This window comes from Tamandua tetradactyla, chromosome 2, assembly GCF_023851605.1.
Source record: "Tamandua tetradactyla isolate mTamTet1 chromosome 2, mTamTet1.pri, whole genome shotgun sequence".
NCBI lineage: Eukaryota > Metazoa > Chordata > Mammalia > Pilosa > Myrmecophagidae > Tamandua > Tamandua tetradactyla.
The window spans coordinates 23,497,623-23,517,650 of NC_135328.1; the positions used below are offsets into that span (position 1 = coordinate 23,497,623).

Consider the following 20,028-nt stretch of genomic DNA (forward strand, 5'->3'; position numbering starts at 1 on the left):
GAATATCTGAGGTCAAAATCCCTGATTCCAATTTTCTGTCTATATTCCTTCATGCAGAGCCACTTATAAATTCACATTTTACCTTTGAGGGGCTGCTGCTTGTGTTGCCTACTTCCCCAACCCCTCTCCACCTCCAGCATATTGCCTTCAAGTGCCATGTTGGCCCCATTATCAGTAACCTGGTATACTTGTCCATTTCAGTCTGCCCAAAGTAAAATAATAATATAATTAAGTCCTAGAAATTTAACATGGTTTAAGGCTATTCTGTTCTATAAAACATTGTTATCTCATTTTAATTGTAAAATAAAGTTTTGGCAATGGTAAGCTTAGAAAATTTAATTTCACCCCTTCAAACTCAAGATAAAAGTAATATTTCTACCTTTTTCATTGAGAAGACACTCAACATCTCTAGTCCGTCAGGTCAAAGTTTCTCAAAATTATTAACATTAGCCATAATGTAGCTACATCATGCTAAGTATATTCATTCTTTTATCAAGAAAGTTTCTATCATAGCCTCGTTATTACTCTCTCTACTGCTGGAGGAACAAACAGGAAAGAATATGACAAGATAGAAGAGTGGTAGAATGGAAAGCTAATAAAAGTATGGCAGCAAGAGAATATTAATTAGTCTGTGATACAAGGGACAGATCAGGGACATAAAATTGGGATAAGTGAAATAGAATTAAAATGGGATATCCCAAAACTCAATCAGTGGAAGAATCAGAGATGTGATCAAAAACTACAGATGCTTAATTTGTTGAGAGAGCAAGAGACAGAGGCACGGCAAAGTGCCTCATAGAAAAATGAACTCTATAGTGAATAATAATGTGATAAATGGTGAACACAACTATTATAAAAGAAAAACAGAAAATAAGCATCCTGTAATCATGTGAGGCAGAATTCTAGAATACACAGAGCCAGAAATTTTGAGCAGTTAAAATATTTTCAATGAAAATATACTGTTACAAAGAATTAAATGATAATACTGGGTGTTGAATATATAACCATTGAAATACAGAAATTCAACTCATTTATCTCAGTAAGCAGGATATATATATATACAGAATGAATGTTATGGCCATAACATGGACTATAAAATATATTTCAAAATTTTTCAAACAGTTGAAATCACTCATAGAATGTTCTCTGACAATATGGAATAAATCTAGAAAAAACAGACAACTAAAAATTCCCAAATGTTAGGAAATTAAACAATCTACTCCTAAATAACATATGGGATGAGGCAGAATCGCACAAATATTAAAGCTATTTTGAATTGAATAATAAAAAGATGCTAATAAGAACTTATTGAATCCAGTAAAAGCAAGTGATTAGGTGGAAATTTATAGCCAAAATACCTATTTTGGAGAATGATCTTAGATTCTATTTCAAAGTTATAAAAAGAACAAAAAATCAAATAAAAAATATTGAAAGAAAGAAATAATAGCGATAAAAGAAGAAATCAATGAAATAATAAAGAAATATAACACAAATAATATCAACTAAACCAAAAGTACATGTTTGGTAAGAGATATTCCTTTTATAAAACTCAAGAAAGACTTATCAAGAAAAAGAGGAAAATGAACTTACTAAAGTTAAGGTAAATAAGGGATTTCATGTCAGGGTCTATATTAAAAGGTAATAAATAAGCAATTTATAACACTAAATTTAACAATTTAGATCAAATCAACAAATTTTAGGAAAAGCATAATCTTCCAAAACTGACCCAAGAAGAAACAAGAGATACGAATAATCCTATATCCGATTTTTAAACTTCTAATTTGAAATAGTTTTAGAGTCAAAAAAAGTAGGAAATAGTACAGAAAGTTTCCATTTTCTCCTTACCCAGTTTATCATAATGGTTGCATCTTCACTACCGAACATAAAAAACAGAAAATTGGCATTGGTACAATGTATGTGAACAGTATTATGCTACTTCATGATGTGTGTAGATTTGTGTAACACCCCACAGTAAATAAGACACAGCCCTATCCCAGCAACACAAAGAGCTCCATGTGCTACTGCTTTATAGTTATTCCACTCCCCTCCCCACCTCCATCCTTAATCCCTTGCAACAACTAATACAGCCTCCATGTCTACATTTATTAACATTTTGAGAATATTTCATAAATGACATTATGTGACCTCTTGTAATTTCATGTATGTGACCTCCTGTAATTTCATTTTTTCACTCAGTAAAATTCCCTTGACATCACTCTAAGTAATGGTGTACATTAATCACATTTCCCTTTAAGAGTTGTATTCTATGGTGTGGATATACCACAATTTGTCCAACATTGACCAATTAAAGGACATATTGTTGTTCCCAGTTATAGGTTATTACAATTAAAGCTTCTATGAGCACTTATGTGCAGGTTTTTGAGTTCAGAAAGTTTCATGTCTCCAGATTAAATATTCAAGAGTGCAGTTCCTGGGACAGGTGGTAGTGCAGGTTTAAATTTTTAGAAAATTGCGAACTATTATTCACTTTGTTGTCTGTACCATTTTACATTCCCACAGGCAAGGTTGGGAATTTTTTTAATGATTTTCATGTGCTTATTTGACATCCATTCCTCTTTGTATCTTTTTCCCATTTTCTAATTGGATTATTTGTTCTTTTACTGTTGAGTTTTGAACATTCTTTATTTGTTCTAGATCCTAGTCCTTTGTTAGATAAGAAGTTTGGAAATATTTTCTTCCAGTCTTTAACTTGATTTTTCATCATGTTAAGAGTATCTTTAACTGAGAAAAGTATTTAATTTTGAAGTTCAACTTATATATTTTTCTCTTTTATCTTGCTACTCACCAAGCAAGATTTTCTCCTTTACTTCCACTTAAAAGTTATACAGATTTACATTTGGCATTTAAATCTATGATCTAGTTCAATTTAGTTTTTTCATAAGGTAGAAAGTTCAGTTTGAGGTTTATTTATTTTTACTTATGCTTATATCCAATTACTCCAGCACCTTTTGTGGAAGAAACCATTTGTCCTCCAATGACATACTCGCACCTTTGTAAAAAAAAAAAAAAAATGGTTATCCATATTCATGTGAGTCTATTTCTGGGTATTCTTTCTCTTCTATGTGTCCATCCCTCCACCAATACCAATCAGTCTTGAATACTGTAGTTATGTAAGAAATCTTAAAATTGGGTAGAATAATTGCTCCCACCATTCTTTCTCAAAATCGCTTTAACTATTCTAGTTCCTTAGCTTTTTCACATAAAATTTAAAGTAAGCTTGTTTGTATGAATAAAAAACTTGCTGAGGTTTTGGTAGGACTTGATAATTGGGATACAATTGAAATCTTTATTATGCTGAGTCTTCTAATCATTGAACACTGTATGTCTATCTATTTATTTAGATTCTTTTAAATTCTTTCATCTTCGTTCTGTAGCTTTCAGCATACAAGTTCTGAGTATGGTTTATTAGACAGCTATCTAAGGATTTCTCTCTACCTCTTTTTGGGGTGATTGTGACTGGGACTGTATTTTTTATTTGCTTTACTTGTGTTCATTGTTAGTCTCTAGTAATGCAATTAATTTCTGTACATTTTATCTTGGATGCTGCTGAAATTTCTTTTTACATTCCTTGGATTCTATATAGGCCATCATGTTATCTGCAGATAGGGACACTTTTATTTCTTCTGTTTCAATCTGAACCCCCTTTTCCTCTTTCTTTGCCTCACTGCACTGTGAAGAACTTCCAGGGCTATGATGAATAAGAGTGGTGAAAATAGATCTTGCCCTTATGCAGATCTTAGGAGAAATTCAGTCTTTAACCATTAATATAAAATTAGCTGTAGGATTTGTGTAGATGCACCTCATGCAGTTAAGTAAATTCTCTTTTCATAAATAAAATTTCATTTTATGGTGAATTTTATTATTAATGGGTATCAAATTTTGGCAGATGCTTTTTCTGCATTAATTGATATGATCATTGATTTTTTTCCTCTAGTCTGTTAATATGTTGGGTTACTCCAGTTGATTTTCAAATATTCAGGTAGCTTTGCATCTCTGGAATAAACTCACTCATTCGGGTATAGAATTTTTTTAAATATTGTGAAAATCAACTTGCTACTTTTTGAAAAGCTTTTGCATCTATCTTCATGAGGAATATTTGTCTACAGTTTTAATCTCTTATGCTGTCTTTGTCTATTTCATTTCAGTGAAATAATGACTTCAAAAAGTGGGTTGAGAAATGTTCCCTCCTCTTCTATTTTTGTATAATACTTATAGATCTAGTGTTAATTCCTCTTTAAAGTTTAGTAAAATTCTTCAGTGAAGCCATTTGGGCTTGGAGATTTTTGGGGGGGAGGGAATTTTAAGTTCAATTACTTTAATATTTATAAGGGTGTTCAAATTATTTCTTATTTGTTGAGCAGTGGTAGTTTGTGCTTTTGAATTAAATTGCCACATTCATCAAAAGTTTTCAAATTTAGGTGTGCAGGGTGACTTGTATTGTTTACTTCTAATCTTTTGTGTCTTCAGGGTCTGCAATAATATAACCATTTCATTCCAGATATTGATAATTTGTGTCTTCTCTCTTTTTTTCTTCGTAGGTCTTGATAGAAGTTTGTCAATTCTATTGATCTCTTCAAGGATAATGCCTTTGTTTAATCATTTTTCTTTACTGTTTTCCATTTTCAATGTCAGTGCTTTCTGTTCTTATCTTTGTTATTTCCATCCTTCTGCTTTTTTGGGGAGGGGGGTTATTTTGTTCTTTTTGAATTTCCTAAGGTAGGAGCTTAGATTACTTATAAGAGACTTTTTCTATATTATAACATAGCCATTTAGTGCTATAAATTTTCCTCTTAGTGTTGCTATAGCTGCATCTCAGAAATTTTGATACAGTGAATTTTCATTATAATTTAATATATTTTCTTACTTCACTTGTGATACCCTCTTTGACCCATGGGCTATTTAGAATTATGCTTTTTTATTTCAAAGTGTTTGGAGATTTTCATGTTAGCACTCTGCTATTGATTTTTAGTTTGATTCCACTGTGGCCAGAAAACACACTCTGTATTTTTCTAAATTATGTTAAATATATTGAGGTTTGGTTTATTGCCCAGGATAGGGTCTATCTTGGTAAATATCCCATGGACATTTGAAAATAATGAATATTTTTTCTTTGTTGGATGCAGTATTTAAGAATGTCCATTATATTATGTTAATTGGTTGTGTTGTTCAGTTTTTCTATATCCTTGTTAATTATCTCTCTAGCTGTTCTCTCATGCTACAGGAGGGGTGCCAAAGTCTCCAACTATAATTCTGATTTGTCTATTTCCCTTTTCAGTTCTATCAGTTTTGATTCATGTATTTTATAGCCTTATTGCCTGGTATATAAATTTAGGATTTCTGTATCATCTTGGTGGATTGAACTTTTTATTATTATATAATGGACTCTCAGGCTGAAGTAATCTTCTTTGTTCTGAAGTCTGCTTCATCTGATAATAGCCACTGTTCTTTTAAAATTAATGTTTGCATTATATATTTTTTCCATCCCTTTTACTTTCAACCTATCTGTATTGATCTACTGTAAGTAATTTGCTTATAAACAGCATATAATTGGGTCTTTAAAAAAAAAAACTTGGGCAATGAGACAGTGGCTCAGTGGCAGAGTTCTCACCTGCCATGCCAGAGACCCAGGTTCGATTCCCAGTGCCTGCCCATGCAAAAAAAAATACCTAAACCACTTGTATTTAACATAATTATTCATATATTGAGACTTAAGTATGCCATTTTTCTATTGGTTTTCTATTTGTCTCTTTTTTGTTTTTCTTTTTTCCTTTTTCCTAGATTCTGTGTATTACCTGAATATTTTTTAGAACTTCTTTATATTTATCTATAGTGTTTTGAGGTATATCACTGCAGATTATTTAGTGGTTGCTCTGAAAGCTGTATTATGCATATATATTTATCACAGTCTACAAGTGAAGGGTGGAAATATTACTTCAGTTTAAATCCCTTTAACTTCTCTGTTATATATATATATACATAAATTGCCTTGAATATTTCCTCTACATACATAAAGAACCATATCAGACATTGTTATAATTTTTGCCTCGACCATCAAACATAATTTAGAAAATTCAAGAGGAGAAAATAGTCTCTTGTTTGTACCCATACGTTTACACTTTCCATTGTTTTTTCCAAGTACTTCCTTATATTCCTGGATTTATTCTTCTTATTTTTTATTTAAGAACCACCTTTAGCCATTCTTTTAAAGGTAGGTCTGGTGGCAACAAGTTCTCTCTTGCTGATTTGACAGTTCTTTCATTTTAGCACCTGAAGAATGTCCTAGCACTTCCTTGTGGCCTCTATGGTTTATACTGTTTACTGTCATTCAATTTTTTCCTCATTTCTCTTTCAATGTTTCAAGATTTTTTTTTTCCAGTTTCAGAAGTTGATTTCAATGTGCCTTGGTGTGGATTTCTTTAGGTTACTGTTTTTTGAGGTTTGCTCTGCTTTTTTTAACCTTTACATTTATTGATCTTTTTTTGGCAATTTTGGCTAATTTTCATTATTATTTACTTGAATACCTTTTCAGCCCCACATTCTTTTTTCTTTCCTTCTGGAACTCCAGTGACATAAATATTAGATATTTCATTATAGTCCCACATATCCTTGAGGCTCTGCTCATTTTTAAAGTCTTTTTATCTCCATTATTTGGGTTGGGTAATTTCTATTTTTCCATCTTCAAGTTCATTGATTTTTTTCCTTTGCCTCTTTCAATGTGCTGTTAAGTCCATTCAACAGATATTTTCATTTCCATTATTGTACTGTCTGTTTTAAAATTTCCATTTGGTCCTTATTTGTATATTCTATATCTTTGCTTTGGAACTTCCCTCTTTTTTTTGGCAAGACTTTGTATTTCTTTCCTTTATTTTAAATGTGTTCATAATTCCTAATTGAAGCATTTTTATGATAGCTACATATTATTTATTATTATTTATTATTTCCTTGTCAAATGATTCCAACATCTGTGCCATCACACTTTTGCCTCTAGAGATTGTCTTTTTTCATTCCATTGAGATTTTCCTGGTCCTTTATGTGAGCAGTGATATGTATGAGCAGAATCTATTGTGCTCTAGAAAGTTGGGTTATTATGAGACTCTGGGTCTTATTTAAATCTTCTTTTGTTTTAACAGAACTTCTCTGAAACCTAAAAAATAGAGAAAGGGGATGATTTTCTCATTAATACAAGGTGTGGGTAGAAGCGCAGGTTCCCCACTTGGCTTCTGTTATAACAACTTGAAGAAGTGGATAAGAGACACCTCATTACCTCTTGATGAAGGAGAAGCCCATGCTCATCAATGAGAGTCATTACCACTGGAATATGGCAAAAAATCCTAGCTCACACCTTGGATATAAGAGATTGGCATCTGTTACACTTGGGAGAAAATGGATAAGCCCCCCCATGGATCTTCGCTGATATAGGTGGAATGGGATTGCAGATTTTTCTGTGGTGTTTGGCTGAAGTAGTGAGATTATTGCCAAAAAGCTTTCTGTCTTGTTATGCCACTCCTTTCCTGGTGCCTTGACCAGAATAAGTCTTCCTTCATACTTTGTGTCTTCCCACTGGAAACTTCTCTAGTATTTAGTCTATAATACATAAAAGGCAGAAGGAAACCCAGAAAATTCACTGCTGTGTGATTCCTCAGGTCCCAAGATCCCTGGGTGGACTTTCTTCTTCTTATCACCTTTCACAGTCTACTTATGTTTGTTTTATATATAATTTCCAGGGGATTAGCTTTATTTAGAAGAAGAAGAGAGAGAATTGACTCTACTCCACCTTGTCTGGAACCAGAAGTCTCTGTATCTATTTGAAAACTGAATCCATTGTTAAAGCTTAGGTGAATTCACAATTAATTATTTCAACATTTTAAGGAATAAAGAAGTTCAATTTTATAAAATCTAGTCACAGAATAGAAAAATGTAGAAAACTTTCCCAATTCATTTTATGAAGCCAGAATAAAATTGATACCAAAATCTAATAAGGATATGTTTGAAAAGGAAAATTAAGAACCTATTTGTCCTATGAATATAGTTGGAAAAATCCTAAATGCAGAAATCAGAATGTTGAATAAAGTGTTGTATTTAAAGGATAGAAAACAACAAGTGAATTTAATTCTAGAAATTCAGGAGTGGTTTATTATTCAAAATTCAAACACTGGCACTATGATAATATCATAAAAATAAATACCTGATTTGCCTGCCATGCCAGAGACCCAGGTTCAATTCCTGGAGCCTGCCCATGCCAAAAAAAATAAAATAATAAAATAAATACCACATAGTAATGTTTATAGATGCAGAAAGCTATTGGAAAATTATTGCTCTTTATTTTTAACCCTTTGGAACAAGTTTCATTTTGCTTTGTCTTCTGTTTATGAAATGTGCTTCTTGAGAACTAGAATTGTGTCTTTTCCTTCTTTGTATATTACCAGAATTTTGGCATCAAAATTTAATGAAAGATCTTTCACACATTTGGATCTCAAAATATGGAAAAAAATCTAAATAAATGGTACACATGTTTATAATGTCATTACAGTGCGGTTGGCTCTTATCTTATCAAATTATATGTACCATCTTGTTACTTCATAGTTTATTAACTACAAATGAGTTCAGGTCTCACTACTAAAGTGTGTGTCCTTCTTACGAAGGCATTTTGAATTCTAGAGGTGCTCCACAAGTGTGGAAGGAGTTCAAATACTAAGGCTTGAAGCTATCCCATGACTTGGTTAGGGAGCCAAAAAGTTAACAAAAGATAAGTGGAAGTAGAAGAGACAATTGGAAAACAATGGCAGAAATGTGTTGGCTATTCTCCTGAGACAAGGCACCCACAGTTTTGATCATCAATGGTACACTTCTATCTGCTTCTTCCCACTGAGGAAATATGTACTACATTGCATTCATTTCTAATACTATAAAAAGGGCATTTTTGAGATATTATAATGATGGGAATAGGTCTTTACTCATAAGGAATAAGGAATGAAAAGAATCTCTGGCCCCAGTCTTCCACGATTGTCATTACTCTCAAAAGTTCAAGAGAAGTGGGCGGGCCGCGGTGGCTCAGCGGGCAAAGTGCTTGCCTGCTATGCCGGAGGACCTCGGTTCGATTCCCGGCCCCAGCCCATGTAACAAAAACGGAGAAACAGAATACAATAAAACAAGAAAATGTTTAAAAGATGTTTCCCTTTCTTCCTTCCTTCCTTCCTTCTCTCTGTCTTTCCTTTAAAAAAAAAAAAAAAAAAAAAAAAAAAGTTCAAGAGAAGTGGAAAACTACTTTGTCATTCCACATTTATTTTTGTTTACCATTTTCCATTTATGAATATTTTTACATCAGTTAAAATTATCTAATAAAATCACATGGGGAAATTCATAATATACAGTTAGCTTAAAAAGTTGTTATAACATTAGATATGCACTATGCTCTCAAATTCATATATATTATATACAAATTAATATACTAAAATATTAATGTTACTGTAGTTGAAATTATAGATGACTTTAGTTTCTTCATTTGGACTTTTCCAAATTTCCAAGATTTTCTGCAATGTGTATGTATTATTTATTTATTTAATTACAAACTTTTTTATTTATTTTAAATAATAAATTATTGCTCACTAAGTTAGGTATAATTAGATCTTTGAGACAAAATCCCTAAAGCTTTAGAAGTTACTACCTTTCACATAGTTTAAAGGCACTACTTTAAATCTCTTCTGGGATTACAGCGTCCCTGCTAAGGAAAACAAAGAATGATTTAAATTGGCTACAAGAGCCATTGTGGATCCTCTGAAAAATTTTAAGGTACAGAGATTGGAGCATACTTATATGACAGATCGATTTACTTACAGCCTATATGTACTATAAGTTTGGTTATAATTTATTTATATAATTATAAGATTAGTTATATGGCAGATTGAACATAAATTCAAGACAGGCCATTTAGTAGGGATGACAGCATCCCCTTAGGTCTACTTTCCTCGACTCTACCCCAGTAACCTGGAGTAGTGGGCTTCTTAACCAGCCCTATAGCATAGCTACAGCTTTAAGAGATCTGAGATGTTAACTGGTATGAGGAAGTACAAAAACAGTGAACTTAGCATGTGGACACATAAAAATTGATAAAGCACTGTACGTAGGAATGACGAATGTATGAATATGTTTCTATCTAAAACTGTGTTCTTTTTTAATATCTGAAGTTTCACCAGGACAAGCTGTCTACTTTGTGTGGAGAAAGTAAGAATACTACCCTCAGGTAGGGCATAATTGAAAATATTTGTTTCTGAAAGAAAATGAAAAAGGGAAATGGTAAATTCTGAATAATCTATTTTTTGTATTTTTTTAAGCTTTTTATTTTGAACAATTTTAGACTATCAGAGAAGTTGACAGTTCAAAGAGTACCCGAATAACCCTTCCCCCCTTCTAATATTAATATTTTAAACAACCATAGTGCAATCATAAAGAATGTGAAATTAACACTATATTTTATTATTAATTAAACTATGGAACTTATTCAAATTGCAACAATTTTCCACTAATATCTTTTTCTGCTCCAGAATCTTTTCCAGGATCTCCCATTGAATATAACTGTTATCCTCCTTAGTCTCTTCTAGTTTGTAACAGTTCCTCAGGTTTATTCTTCTTTTTTAATTTGAAAAGTTCTAAATAAATGAAAAAATATATATGGACAAAATAATTATTAAGTCAAGGGAATATCTTGGAAATCTATGAACATACTTTTAATTTATTCATTTCTTCTTACCATGGAAAAAGTTTTTTAAAAATCTGCTTAGAGTCCAAATTAGATTATCAGGTGTGAAGAACAAAGTTACTTCATAAATAATAGGGAAGCTAGTTGATTCAGGAAGTAGAAATGCAATATTTAACACTGGCAGTTTCCTCCTAGGAATATTCCAGGATGGGTGTGGCATAGCATGATTCAAAAGACTCCTTGTACGAAATGTGAAATGCTGGCTAAGTTTATATATGCTACAAACCAACTACTACTACCTTCTGTGTGCAAATACAGGTAGATGACAGGCATATGCATGTGATCCATGAAGGTTTTCTTTCCTTTGGAGTTTTTTTCTCTTCAATAGGCACTGGAGACCAACCTAAACACAGACCCTTTGGGGGAGATGGACAAAACTCAGGAAGCAACAAAATTGAAACTTTACCTCTTTTGGGACAGAAATAAAGAAGCAAAGGTAACAGAAGTCCCTGCTGTTTACTCATGGTCCCTCCTATCCACCAGGCACCTCCTCTTTCTTTTCTATTGGACAGTATTTTTGATGCTTTGGGGTACATCCTATCTGGGCTGCTAAGCTTGGCCACATTCTAAGTAGTGGATTCTGGTTTTGAAAGAATTAGGGCTGTGTCAATATGTCTGCTCAAGGTGGACATATTTGTGAGGGTGGTTGAAATCAGATCATTAAATGCAATCAATTAACCTGCATAATAAAGCAGAAGAAAATCTCTCCAATTTCCTATCCATTGATGTTCTCTTTCCTCCTCGGGTTTTAGAGAAAGCCGGGCTAACAAATGCTTCAATGTCTTTGACTCTGTGATGTCCTAATCATTAGAAGAATAGAAATATGCTAACTCTGGCACCAAGGTGATTCCTGACTAAGAAAAATTTCAAACATTTGTTTCAAAATTTTATAATCAGAAAATAAAAGTTCATTGAAGAAAATATGAAAATGGTTAAGAAAAATTTAAATGCCCTTATTTTACTTCCCCTGACTACCAAAGAACTGTCATGCAATGGGTTGGCTTACACAATGGGAATTTACTGGCCCATGGTCTTGAGGGTAGAAATCTAAAATCAATGCACTGGCAGGCAATGCTTTCTCCCAGAAGACTTGGCATCCTGGGCCTGGCTGCCAGTGATCTTTGGTCCTTGGTTATTTTACCACAAGTTAATGCTCTTGGTAGCCTCTCCTGGATTCTCCTTTCTTTTCCAGGTTCCATTGATCTTCAGTTTCTCGATGCTTACTTTGGCTTTTTCTTTCTCTCAGACCTTCCCTATAAGGCATTCAGTAATAGGACTAAGATCCATCCTGATTCAGCAGGGCCACACTTTAACTGAAGTAACCACATCAAAAGGTCCTATTTATAAAAGTTCATACCCACAGGAATAGATTAAGTTTAAGAGTGTATTTTTCTGGGGTACATAGCTCCAAACCATCACAGCCACAAATCCCACTTTCCAAAGAAAATCATTGTAAATATTTTAGTGTGGTTTCTTCTAGCCACACACATATAAAATTGTGATCACTTATATCACCATGAATATGACACTTTTATATAACATTACATCACAAACATTTTCCTCAATTCTTCTCCAAGATTACAGTTTCCATAGGTATAACAAATGAGGGTATTTTTCCTCTTATTTTATAACATCCCACCACCACCATCAGATACCAGATTGTCAGTATCCCGAAGGGAAAACAGTGCAACTATTGGTTGGATCTTTCATGGAAAAAAATAAATAATAATAATGATAATAATAGAAATCTTTGGCTGACTTTTAGAGAAATACCTCCAGAGTTTCATCATTTAAACTAAGTTGGTCTATGTCAAGAATACTAAGAATTTGTAAAAAGAATAAATTTTGTATCAAATGATTTTATATATAGCTAGATGAACATAAAGGTTTTTTTATTCACCTATTTGTTAATATTGATGAATTTGCAAATGTTAATTTAGAATGTCTTAAATTCATGAAATATATGACATCACATTAATACATAATTGGATCTGGTTTGAGTATATTTATTCATGATGTTTACATATGTATCTAAATGACAGTGAACCACACTTTAATTCTTTCTTTGCCAGTTTGGGGTGAAAAACCATTTTGGTTTGGTTTGGTTTGGTTTGATAAAATAATTTGCAAAGTTTTCCATGATTCTGAACATTAAACCATTTATGTAGTATAGATATAGTTTCTGAAAAGAATAAAATAACTCTTGCGTTCAGCAAATGTTTTGAAGGTGAGCATCTGTTTTTTCACAATTGGATTAGTAATTACTACAGTATTTGCCATGCAAAGTTTTGAATAAATGAATAAATGAAGGTACTATGAGAGAGTTGAGCATATAGTTCTGCAGAACAGAAAGTAACAAAGTTTTCCTGGAAAAGGCAATAACCATCTGGGAGGGGCTCTTACAGTTTAAGATAAGAGCATTTATAAAAGCAAAAAATGAAAGAGGTTAGTGTTTGGAGTAAGTTGCAGGAGTCCAGCCTGGCTGCTGGAGAGCCAGAGGGAGGGGAGAAGTAGTAGCTTTAAAATTTCTAAATTTACTTCTCCTGGCTGCCGAAGAAATGCCATGCAATGGGTTGGCTTCACAGTGGGAATTTATTGGCCCATGGTCTTGAGAGTAGAAGGTATTTCTACTACCCTGAAGAAATGGCTTGAAATTTTCTAAATTATAGGGACTTAGTGGTGGCAATCCAGTTGAGAAGGACTTTTGTTGAAGTTGTATATCATAGCAATATATATATATATAGTCCACCATTTTGCCTAGATTATATCATTCTATTGGAGTAGCTTTTTAAGCAAGACTAATGATGTTTATCGGGGAATAGACTTTCCAGTAACTTTTCCCTTCCCATAGTCATGGGATGGGTAAAGGGGATGTGGCACAAAATAAGATGGAGAGGTTAAAAATGAGCATTTTATGATGGGTTGATTCTGTGTTTTTCTACTTTTTCTTATTGACTCTAGATATGGAAAAAATGACCTCTTCCATCCTGGACCTTTTTTAACAGAGAGAAAGTGAGCCCTGCCTCTTTCATCCCTTTCTCCTTAACACTCCACCTCCCAGAATATAAGCAGTAAAGTCAGTGCTATTTTGTAACAGGAAAAATTGACTTCTCTCCTTATCCTAAATCTTTTCTTCCTCTCCTTCCTTCTACTTTGTAACAGCTGTGCTCAAATGAATAAAAACTGCCTCAACTCACACCTTTGAGGAAATTGTACCAGTGGGAACTGAGCAGGAAAGCACAGGAAAAAAGGAGTCTCTTCCAAGTTTCTAAAATATTGGTACCATTATCTCTTTTTAAAATCTCCCCCAAACAATTATTTAGGCAATAACTCACTAATAGGGAGATAAAAAATATATAGAAAGGTAATGAAGAAGACAGGAGGGCTGCCCTATGTAACTGTCATGATCTCTGGAAACAGGAAAGCTGGGCAAATGTGTGGCTGTGGGCTAAGGGTAAGATAAGGGAGACATTTTCTCATTCTGCAGCCACAGTCCAGTAAATACAAGCTATCACAGAAATACAATAAAGTATAAGGCACAGTCCTTGTACTAAAAGTTTACTGTTTTGCTTGGGTATCACATCAAACAACTAGGAAACAATTGACTAAAATAGCTGAGTTTTCAATAATATGGTTGCAACCCATATGTAGTAAAATGGGATCCAGAGGTAAAAAATGGGATCTGTTCTGTGAGAGGTAGAGTGGTGTTCCATTGATGGCTGACTCTGAAGCCAGACTTCCCAGTATTAAAGTCTGGCTCTCACTTTGTAACCTTGGACAAGCTATTTTAACTTCGCTTTGTATGGTCGACTGTAAAATAGGGATATAGATAGCACCTATCTCATAGGTTGCAGTGAACATTAAATATGTTAAGACATGAAATGTGAGTATAACAGTACCGGGAACAGAGCTAAATCTCAATTAATATTAGCTGTCATTAGTTCAGTCACACAAATATTTACCAATATGCAGTGAGAACTTTGTGTCAGGTACTATTATAAGCACATTTTCATATATTCATTCAGAATGTTCACTGTTATGACATAAAAATAGTATAAAAGTTCGAGGATGCATTCCAAAGCATCAGATATAAAGATTGAAAGAGAAAATTATCACTAAGTATTGAGTAAAATAATATTAACTTGCCTAAAAAAGATAAAATACACATCTACAAATTTGGTGACAAAAAAAATGAAGAGAGAAATGCAGAATTTAGAGGAATACAAAAGTAATGAATACTAAGGGAATGGAAATTCCAGGTTCTAAAACACCTGTACATAATAGGAAACCAGGCTCTTTAGCCCTTGGAAGCTCCTGGGGACCAGTCTCAAATGTTTTCAGATTAACTCTCAACTGGTCCTTGAAAGAAGAATGAATAGATGCCCATTTTAGAAGAGAAAATATTCAAAGCCTTTCCATTAGGGTCCCAAACTTTCATGCCATCATCTTAAAAAGACTAAATGATTTTTCCTTTCTGAGACAGTCAAGAGTACTAATAATGACAATAATACAATCAATTATAAATGCATCATAATTGCAGGTACCATTTTTAGCCACCTATTGTGACAGAAACCTTAGAGATTTTATGTAACTTCAATCCCACAATAAATTGCCAAAGAGTTATTTTTTCCCACATTTCACCATGAACTAGCTAAAGCTCAGAAAAATTAAGTAACTTATCCAAAAATCACACCCAAGCTAAATGGTATGCTGCTGATTGTATATGTTTTCATTAGAAAACTGCCTTCATCTTAGAATATTCATTAACAATGAGATTGCTTTATAACCACATTTGAAATTATATTGTCTCTATTATTTTCTTACAGGCCTGGCATATCCCAACACAATTCTTGGAGATACTGGTAGCCTTGCCTCTGCTGTTGCATAATCCTAAATACTATTGAATCTCTCAGTACTTCAATTTTATCACCAATAAAATTAAAATATTCCTGCCCATCTTGATTTCCAGAGAAGTTCTAAAAATCAAACAAAGTAATGCCGCTTAAAGTGATTTTTTTAATTTGCACTATAAATTTACATTTCCCTGAGTCATGTCCTAACTGAACTCTGCAGGTGACATGGACATATGGAGATAGGAAATTATTCCGCGGTGACTGAATTCTTTCTGGTGGGGTTTTCCCAATACCCAGAGCTCCAGCTTTCTGTGTTCATGTTCTGCCTAATCACGTACCTGATAATCCTCCTAGGAAACAGCCTCCTCATTATCATCAGCATCCTGGACTCCCGCCTCCACACCCCCATGTACTTCTTCCTTGGGAACCTCTCATTCTTGGACATCTGCTATACATCTTCTTTCATTCCTCCAATGCTCATCATATTTAGGTCTGATAAAAAATCCATTTCTTTCATTGGTTGTACTCTACAGATGGTGATCTCCCTTGGCTTAGGTTCCACTGAGTGTATTCTCCTGGCAATGATGGCCTATGACCGGTATGTGGCTATTTGCAACCCACTGAGGTACCCCATCATCATGAACAAAGCGCTATGTGTGCACATGGCTGCGTGGTCCTGGAGCATAGGCTTTCTGATCGCCCTAATACAAACAGTTCTAGCAATGACACTGCCTTTCTGTGGGAATAATATCATCGATCACATTACCTGTGAGTTACTGGCTCTTCTTAAACTCACCTGTTCAGATATAAGCATCAATGTGCTTGTCATGACGGTGGCAAGTATTATTTTATTGATTATTCCTCTGTTGTTAATTTTCATTTCCTATGTTTTCATCCTCTCTACAATACTGAGAATTAATTCTGCTGAGGGGAGAAAGAAAGCTTTTTCTACCTGTTCAGCCCACCTGGTGGTGGTAATTTTGTTCTATGGTTCAGCACTTTTTATGTACATGAAGCCTAAGTCAAAGGACACAAAAACATCCGATGAGATCATTGGTCTGTCTTATGGAGTGGTCACCCCAATGTTGAACCCCATCATCTACAGCCTAAGGAATAAGGAGGTAAAAGAGGCTGTGAAGAAAGTCCTCAGCAAACATTTGCATCTATGGAAAATATGAAATTCTTAGGCGTGTGATGGCTTCACTTGCGGAAAAGACATGTTTTTGGTGTTCACAGAAGAAGTTGTAGAACCCAGCAAGATGAGCGTTTGTGTTCATAAAGCCAAATGTAGGATGGTTCATTTTACCACAGACAATGCCCATGTAAACATTTCTCTCTCTTCTCTCTATCTCTCTCTCTCCTTCCCTCCTCTCTCTTTTTGTCCTTATCTTATCTCATCTCCTTTCCTTCCCTCATCTCATCTCCTTTCCTTCCCTCCTTTGCTCCACTCTATTTTTCTCAGAATTTCTCTTTTCCTACTTTTAATACTACCTCTCCCTCTTGCTTTATAATTCTCTATTTCTATCTCTTTCTCATTCTCTTATTCTCTTCCTTTCTCAGTGACATTCATAATTTTTAAGCAAAGAGTCACAAATGGTTCCAAGTCCTTCACCCTTCAGAAGTCACCCTTTCTTTTAGTAGGTAAATTACAATAGTCCAACTTCTATAATGCGTGAGTGCATACAGATATCTTGCAAAATATTGCTGAGGGCTTTTTACATTTTCTCAGCTTGGGATCATTTTTGTTTCCATGTTATACTGAGCTTTCCATCATTCCTTTCTGATAATCTTATAACTATTTCCCCATGGCATTTAAGCTCCCTACAGTCCATTTTCTCCTCAAAGAATATGTTTATAATGCCTTTTAAAAAGCATATAATCAAAAGATTGTCATGTTTAATACTTAGCTTGAGAATGAGATGAGATATAAGAATACATAAAGGAAATCCTTTAATATTTAATATCACTGCTCCTAGTAACTACTAGACATGTTTCTCACAAGAATCTCTTAAAACCCTTTCCCTCTTTAGCTCCTGGCCAGCCACCTGGTTGCTGAAGCCAATTCATTTCCTTCTTCTCTAAGAATCAGGGCTATCCCAGTAAAAATATATGGGTGCATAACCCAAAACACTCTAAACATGGCCCTTCCCTAAAGAGCAAGTGGGCCTATCTCCAAAAGAGACAGCATCTTCTATTTTTATCATTCCGGAAAGATGTTCAGACAGTTTTAAAATTATGGTGTGTCCTCATTATCGCATCAATAATTCAGGAAGATTGGACTGCAGTCTAAAGACACCTTGTCAAATGTATATGTTATACACTTTAGGAATAACAAATATATAATTTTAAAAATCACCTTTACCTATCCAATTAATTGGAGGGTTTAGTGATGAAAGGAAAAACTCTTCAGAACATAATATCCACCAAAGAATTTGGTTTGTCTCTTTGCTGTCACCCAAAGTAATGATCTTGAGTCCAATTATTTGTTGGATTTCACCCTTCCTGACTCAATACCAATGTCAGAGAGCAGATATCCTATCCTACTCCAAGGAAAAGAAGTTCATAATCCACCAAATAATGTGCAAAGGCAATTTACTCAACGATCAAATTTCACAGAATTAAAAGTATCCGGTTCAAAACTTGATGTTTGAATCTCCTCTAAAACATCCACAGTGGGCTGTTATCCATCCTTTCTTGCATATCTTTAATGACAGCTAACTCACCACTTCCGTAGGGGTCCAGTTGTGACTATTAGAGAAATAGCTTCTTTATATGAAACTGAAATCTGTTTTTCACAGTCCCCATATTTTGTTCCTAGTTGTAGTCCTTGGAACAATATTCTTTGCTGTTTTTTTTCTCTTTATTGTTTTTGCATGGGCAGGCACTGGAAATTGAACTCGGGTCTCCAGCATGGCAGGCAAGAACTCTACCACTGAGCCACCATGGCCCACCCTGCATTTATTTTTATAACTAAATGTACGCTTTAGATCTTAGAATTAACACAGATATTTTAATTCATTCACTTATTCATTCAACAGACATGTAAGTGCTTACATTCTTCTAGATAATGGTAAACAATATGAACATTAGGTTTTAAGATGGGATTCCAACCTCTATCTTTCTGATTCTAAAGGCTCTCCTTTACGTTTTGTTCTCTGCTACTATCCTGATTCTAGCCCTTACAACTTTTCAGGTGGGAGATTATAATAATGTTGTATTTGGTTTCATAGCCTCTTAACTTTTCCTATTCTAGACAGTTTGCCTACTCTTTCCAGAGTAATTCATAGTTTTCTAATTAACTCATAGTTTTCATCATCATTAACTAATCCAAAACTTAGCTTGCTGACTTTCCATTTGCTAAAGCTCCTGGAATGCAATATACCAGAAATGGGCTAGCTTTTAACAATGGGGAGTTATAGTTACAAGTCACAATTCAAAGGCCGTGAAAATGTCCAAATGGGGGCATCTACAAGAGGATACCTTCTCGAAGGAAGGCATGTGAGGCTTCTCTGTCACATGGGCAGGTACATGGCCAAAGTCTAACGGTCCTTCTCTCCCAAGTTTAGCTTCTAGTTTCAATGACTTTCTCAGCTCCTGTGAGTCCTTTCTTAGCATCTCTGAGGTTTTCTCTCTAAGCTCTCTGGGCTCTTACTGTCTTTTATCCTCTTTGCAAAGGACTCCAGTAAAGGATTAAGAACCATCTTGAATGGGCTGGGTCACATCTCAATAGAAATAGCCTAACCAAAAGTTCCCACCTACAATAGGTCTGCCCCCATAACAATGGATTAAAAACCATGATCATTCCTGTGGTACATCCCAGATTCAAATCAGCACACCAACTAAATGCAAACTCATCAAAGAGTACTAATGTCCTTTCACACTATGGATATCATCCAAATTCCAGTATTCTTGCCTAGGGAAGTCATCCAGTCTCATGGCTTTAATAATTCACCAGATCCAAAGCCTCATCCCAGAGCTCTCCCCTGGGGAATTTTACAGTGGCATCTCATCTAAATGAATAAACAAAACACATTTCTCTTACTCTCCATGTGAAATTATACCATATTGACTTCCTGCTTCTTTCCCACTGTGAAAAGGCATATTTCTTTCTCAGGGGTTCCCCACTGCTCTTGAAATAATTTCCAAAATTCTTACAATGACCTGCAAAGTTGCCAAGATCTAAATACTATATAACTCTATAGCCTCATTTCTCACCAGTATTGTCTCCCCCAACTATTTCTCATCCTGTGTTCCATTAACACTGAACTTCCTAGAATACACTATCTCTCTTTCATTTCTCTATCTTTGCGTATGTTATTTCTCCTCCCTCAAAAATGTTCTGGTAATTGCTTTTTCACTTGGTTAATTGTCATTATTCTTCACCTCCTGCCACCTTCT

The 20,028-nt window shown here is 34.3% G+C and overlaps 2 protein-coding genes across 3 annotated transcripts in view; one reads left to right on the forward strand and one right to left on the reverse strand.

The window, feature by feature from the left end:
- LOC143667035 (olfactory receptor 13C9-like) overlaps nucleotides 1–20,028 on the reverse strand; it is a 713,098-nt gene that overhangs the window by 610,375 nt on the left and 82,695 nt on the right. The gene's annotated exons all lie outside the window — the stretch shown is intronic.
- LOC143659353 (olfactory receptor 13D1-like) lies at nucleotides 15,864–16,808 on the forward strand. Its single transcript, XM_077132230.1, has one exon. The coding sequence runs from the start codon at nucleotides 15,864–15,866 to the stop codon at nucleotides 16,806–16,808; it is 945 nt and encodes a 314-aa protein (XP_076988345.1).